The following is a 6006-nucleotide window of genomic DNA, read 5'->3' as shown; positions in this document are numbered from 1 at the left end:
TTTTCCACTCGTGAGTGTGATATAATCTAATACTATATTATGTCATTAATTGAATTAATGTTACGAGTTAACCAAACACTAATTTTATTAAAATATTACTAAAATATCATTTTATATATAAAGTAACAATATTTAATAGGATGATATTTTTGTCTTTTCATTTTTTATTAAAACAATATTACGATAGAATTTAAACTCACAACTTATACAAATAAAATTTCGTAATTATCTATTTTTCATTTATTTATTCATATTTATCAATTTCTATTTTTAGAAAATTATTTATTTATTTTTTATTATTTTTATTTTTCAATTTTATGTCTGCATATATATAATAAATGATTGGACTCTACAGTTCCTCCACAACCCTTATCGCAATCGTTTTCATTCCCCAATTAACTCACACCCAGTTTCATAGATTTTCTATACTACCCCAACATTACTCTCTCCAGGTATTACTATAATTTTCCCTTCAATTCTGTTTTCTTTTCTCTGTTTGTTTCTCGAGAAAATTACCTAACTTTTTTCTTTTTTTGAAAATCTACGTGAGCTTAAAAGTGAGTATCTTCTGTCTAGATTTCCAGTCTTTGGTAGATCTATTATAGTTATGTTTTTTTCTATTTTTCAATCATTTGTTGTTAATTTTGTGTTGAATTGGTTAGATTGGATCTGCTTGGGGGGTTGAATTGGCGTTCTTAATGTGTTTGATTTGATGGGTATATGGTTTTGAACTGTTTCTTTTATTAGAAAATTCTGTTCACACATCCTTTTAACAATAACAATGTCTGGTGTAATCATAGATTCTTGATATTAATGGGTGTAATAAAGCCTGGTGATTTGTGATCAACCACTGTAATTTTTGATCATTTTTTTTCTTTGTTCTTTTTTTGGTTTTTTCTGTTTGGCATTTCATCATTCATCTGTTATGCATTGCCTTCTTGTTTTCAATTATTATCCAATGCATGAAAAATGAACACGAAGGAATTATTATCATATATATACACACATATATACATATATATATATGTATATGTATATGCATGTACAAAGATCAGGGAGAACATCATGGAATGCATTTAAGACTGTTAGGACAAAAAAGAATTGGGATATTGGTTTCATTTATTAAACAGATATTGATTTGATTTTGAGGATTTTTTTTCCTTCCTGTCTTCAGAATTCAGATTCTTACATTTTGAGCTTCAGTCAGCAGAATCAGGAAATGGTTAAAAGGTTTGTCGTGTATATTCGTCCCGAGACAGATTATTGAAAAGAATGTTGTGACTGGGGATTTTTTTCTAACCCTGGTTGTGTTTTGTAGGTATGGAGTGTTTTGACGTGTGGAAGATATCATGTTGCAGTGCGTAGCTGGTGTGAAGCATTTATTTGCTTCTGTACTGCAATGTTGTGATATTGATTTGTACAAACAATCTAGAGGTCTCGATGATCCTGAACTTCTTGCACGAGAGACTGTGTGTATGTTATTGTTTTCTTTTCTTTTCTTTTTGTTTTTGTTTTTTTCTTAAATTGTTAAGCTTTTGAACAAATTAATGTCTTATTCGAGCTTTCGCTTATTTCGCACCTTGTTGCAGTTAGTGTAAGTGAAATAGAAGCTCTTTATGAGCTCTTCAAGAAGATAAGTAGCGCGGTGATAGATGATGGGCTGATTAACAAGGTATTTTTTCTAGATTAAATCCTTCTATTAGTCCCTATTGTGGATCTAGTCCGTATATTTTAATTTAACTCGTTATACTTTTTGAATTTTAAACTTTTAGTCCTAACCCAAACAGTAATCGTTAAATCTGTTTGGTTAAATTCGATCACTAGCTTTGTACTATGCATACAGGTGTAGATTTAGTTCATATTCTGAAACTAAATCATTTAAAGTCTCTATACTTTTTGAATTTTGAAATTTCAATCTTGACATAAATGATGGTCGCTAATATGTTAACTAGGTTTTTAGTGAGTAATATGTGGATATAGCTAAACTTAACTTAATAAATTTAACATTTTTTGTTTTGATGTGGATTGAAATTTTAAAATTTAAAAAGTTTAGGGACTAAAATGACCAAATTAAAGTACAATGACTAAATCCACAACTTTCATAAAGTACAGGGACTAATTGCCGAATTTAACCTTTTTTCTATTATCTTTTACTTCACAAGGTATTTGTTCTATTATTATTTTTACTTCACGTTTTATTAAACCGATGCTGTTTTGTTATATTTGACAAGTTTTGGGACTTGATGATCACTCGAAATGCTTTTTCGTATCTGAGTTTTATTTCATGTTACCATTTGGCAGGAGGAGTTTCAATTGGCATTATTCAAAACAAACAAAAAGGAGAGCTTGTTTGCAGATCGGGTATTTTTAGTCTAATGTTAACTGATATTGTTTTTGTTTCCGTCCTCGATAAAATAATGCTCCTAAATCTCATCATACCAATCTTTGCAGTTATTAGCATCTTGTCTGAGCCGTTTTGAACATGTTTCGTACTTTGCTGCAGGTATTTGACTTGTTTGATACAAAGCATAATGGAATTCTAGGTTTTGAAGAGTTTGCTCGTGCTCTCTCTGTCTTCCATCCGAATGCACCCATTGACGATAAGATTGAGTGTATGTGTCTAATATTTGTCTACATCGAGATCTTTATTTGCATCTCTGGCCATCGTTCATAAACTTGGGGATCGGATGTAAATGACTGCCATGGAAATGGAACTATGAACTCAAGTACCAGTTCATTTTCCAATTATCAATCCACCGAGTACTTTGTTGTCTCGTAATTCTTTTGTGCCTTTTTGCAGTCTCTTTTCAACTATACGATCTCAAGCAACAAGGTTTCATTGAGAGGCAGGAAGTAAGTAGTATGTTACCCAGTTTTGATCTTTTGTATTCTATATTTCTTGGATCCTTCTTTCCGTCATTCATACCTATATTTTTACATATAGGTGAAGCAAATGGTAGTGGCTACGCTTGCTGAATCAGGCATGAACCTTTCGGATGATGTTATAGAAAGTATAATCGACAAGGTGATTGATCTCTTAAATCTGATTTATTTGATGTCATATCTTGTAACTTTCATTTTCCTTTGTTTTTTACATTTTCCAACAGACCTTTGAGGAAGCTGATACGAAACACGATGGAAGGATTGACAAGGAAGAGTGGAGAAGCCTTGTTTTACGACATCCGTCCCTTCTGAAAAACATGACCCTGCAATACCTCAAGTAAGTTCCGAACATTCCCTGATAAACACTTTGGTTTCATCCCATGTCTGCTCTCACCTTCAACGATTTTTCTTCTATATCCTCAAAACAGGGACATCACAACAACATTCCCGAGCTTCGTTTTTCATTCACAAGTTGATGATACCTGAATGCAACTGGATTCAAAGCTTGTTCCTATCCATGGAGGTTTCAAATCAAAATGGCCAAAAGAGTGAGTTCCTATGATGTTGTTTTGGTTCATTGGTTTAAAATTTATCTTTCTTATGTGTGTTCATATTCAACTGTTGAACATTCTTGTTTTCGTCAACTGGCCGTCTGCCGTTCGACGTTCGAGTCTCGGACATGCTGGAATCCAGTGTTTTTTCTCCCCTCAATGGTGTTACAATGTAAATTTTCTTCTTTTTTCAAAAGGATTCTTTTCATTTTTATTTTCTAGTAATGGATATGGAACCACTTAGTAGTGGATGTAAATAAACTTGGATGTGGCAAATAAATTACTTTTCACCATCACAAATGTGTAAAAACAAAGGTTGAATTATTGAAGTGGTCGCAGGTGAGAATACAAGTTTGAACTTTGAAAAGGTTTTACGGAAAATGTAAATTCGAGTTTAGCTCATTAACTTATTTGATAAATATGAGATTAAAATCAAGTAATTATTATTTATTATAATCAAGTAAAATATAAGTTTAATTGTTAACACCGTTAAAATTATTTTTATTACAATATTATTTTTGTTAGTTACATGTTTATGAATTTTTTAATTTTAAAAATATCATAATAGTAATTAGTAAATTTAATAACAAAAAATAATGATATTAGCAATTGAATTTTAATTTATAAAGAATATAAGAATTTATAACACATTTTAATTATGTAATTATTATTTTTTGTAAATGATTTGTAGTTATTATTATATTTTAATAATATTAAAATGTAGATTATATATTAAAATTAAAATGCACAAATAATTAATATTAATTGTTTACTAATATTTAAAATTTTTATTGCATATATTAAAATATTAATAATGAGTTGTAGTTAATTATCTATTTAATATTCTTATTAAGATATCATAATATTAATTAATTTGAATATTATTTGAAGTCATATTTTATTTCACAACATAATATTTAAAATAAATATTTTATTTCTACAAAAATATTTTTAACAACGCAATCTGAAACATATAAATTTTCATAAGCACTTTTTACAGCATATTTTAAAAATATTTTCTAAAAGCAATGAAAACAGACCTAATAAAAGTTGAAAAGTGATATCAATAGATTTGCAAGTACCAAGAATGAAATTCTACCATAACTTTTTTTTCTCAGAAAAAAATTAAATTGCGCTGATAATATTAAATTATTAATATTTTCAAATTTGATTTGTTGGTATTTTAACTCAAACTCAATAATTTAAATTTGGGTAAACTCCCAAAATTGTCACTTTTATTTAGCTCAGGTTACATTTTAATCATTTATGTTTGAAATATTACGTTTTAGTCACTTACGTTATCGCATTGTAACATTTTAGCCACTAAACTATTAATTGTTGTTAACGGTAAGCTCACGAGACAAGTTAAATCATTATTTCAAACAAAAATTTTAGGTTTAATTCTACAATTGGTCCTTATATTTTTTTGTTCTGAATAATTTAATTTTTCTTTTATATTCTTTTAACATTTTTTCTATTCTCTTCTGCTTCACTCTCTATTTTCCTCTCTTCTCCATTTTTTAATGCATTTTTTATATTTTTCATTTGTTAAAATTTATCCCTATACTTTTATTTTTTGAACAATTTAATTTTTTTTAAGCAATGCGAGCTTATGAACTAGTTTTAACAAATAGAAAACATAGAAAAACTACGTTAAAGAAAATGAAGGAGGAAAATAAAGGGAGAAGCAAAAGAATGGAAAAAAAATTTAAAAAGAACATAAAAGAAAAAAATTAAATTATTCAAAATGAAAAAAATAAAAGGCTAGAATTTAACCTAAAATTTTCGTTTGAAATGATGATTTAACGTGCCAGATCAACTTACCGTTACACCATTAACGATAATTAATTACTCGATGACTAAAATGTTACAACACGATAACAAAAATGACTAAAACATAACATTTTAAGCATAAATTACTAAAATATAACCCAAAACAAATAAAATTAACAATTTTAATAGTTTATCCTTAATTTTTTTTATTTCAAATTCGAATAATTTAATTTGTAATCCTAAAAGAAACCTACAAAAAAAGGAAAAGGACAAAAAGACAGAATCCAAACCCTAAACCCTATGGATTGGATTGTGTTTAAAATGAGGGTCACGTTGTACAGTCCTTTTCTAAACTTCACCACAAACGACACCAATAAATACACAGCTAAACATGGAAAGCTTTTCAACACTTTAATAGCTAGAAAAAGTGGTTGTATCAACTCTTTGAATTTATAATATATATATATATTCTCAAAGGTTAAAATATGCCATTAGTCCTTATAGTTTGACAAATTTTAATATTTAATCCTTGTATTTAAAATGTTAAAATTAACTCTTATTTTCTCGATTTAAAAATCTCAGCCCAATAATTAAAATCGTAAGTATTTTCAATCAAAATTTATCAATTTAGCATATTGATTAAGTTACCCTTATATGACGCGACATATAATGAATGGAAAGTAAATATGTTTGATTGAAACAACTAACTATAATAATGATTGAACCGGGTTTCTTTAATTGAAAAGATAAAAAGATTGAATTTTAATGTATAGATGTTAAATCTCAAATTTTATCGGAC

The 6006-nt window shown here is 28.1% G+C and overlaps 1 protein-coding gene across 3 annotated transcripts; it reads left to right on the top strand.

Moving 5' to 3' along the window:
• The first annotated feature begins 328 nt into the window (after positions 1–328).
• Positions 329–3734, top strand: LOC108489712 (calcineurin B-like protein 2). Of its 3 annotated transcripts, XR_008283192.1 has the most exons (11): positions 431–557; positions 1175–1230; positions 1319–1473; positions 1590–1672; positions 2302–2361; positions 2504–2612; positions 2801–2853; positions 2945–3025; positions 3108–3220; positions 3312–3432; positions 3532–3734. XR_008283192.1 is itself a non-coding variant. In XM_017794418.2 (10 exons), exons 3-10 carry the CDS (start codon positions 1350–1352, stop codon positions 3367–3369), a joined length of 681 nt encoding a protein of 226 aa, XP_017649907.1. In that variant the 5' UTR covers positions 329–452; positions 1175–1230; positions 1319–1349; the 3' UTR covers positions 3370–3734. The 3 variants fall into 3 exon arrangements, 2 of the variants coding, with proteins under 2 accessions (XP_017649907.1, XP_052884534.1); XM_017794418.2 differs by having other exon boundaries at positions 329–452; positions 3312–3734; XM_053028574.1 differs by having other exon boundaries at positions 3312–3734.
• The last annotated feature ends 2272 nt before the right edge of the window (positions 3735–6006 follow it).

The sequence above is a fragment of the Gossypium arboreum genome, chromosome 5, assembly GCF_025698485.1.
Source record: "Gossypium arboreum isolate Shixiya-1 chromosome 5, ASM2569848v2, whole genome shotgun sequence".
In the NCBI taxonomy this organism is placed as follows: Eukaryota; Viridiplantae; Streptophyta; class Magnoliopsida; order Malvales; family Malvaceae; genus Gossypium; species Gossypium arboreum.
This window is presented reverse-complemented; position numbering and strand designations above follow the sequence as displayed.

Excerpts from the sequence above, each read along its gene's own strand:
- LOC108489712 (XM_017794418.2), top strand. The coding sequence starts at position 1,350 with ATGTTGCAGTGCGTAGCTGGTGTGAAGCATTTATTTGCTTCTGTACTG. Across the intron at positions 1,474-1,589 it reads TCTTGCACGAGAGACTGTGT|TTAGTGTAAGTGAAATAGAA; the intron begins GTATGTTATTGT and ends ACCTTGTTGCAG. Across the intron at positions 3,026-3,107 it reads TAGAAAGTATAATCGACAAG|ACCTTTGAGGAAGCTGATAC; the intron begins GTGATTGATCTC and ends ATTTTCCAACAG.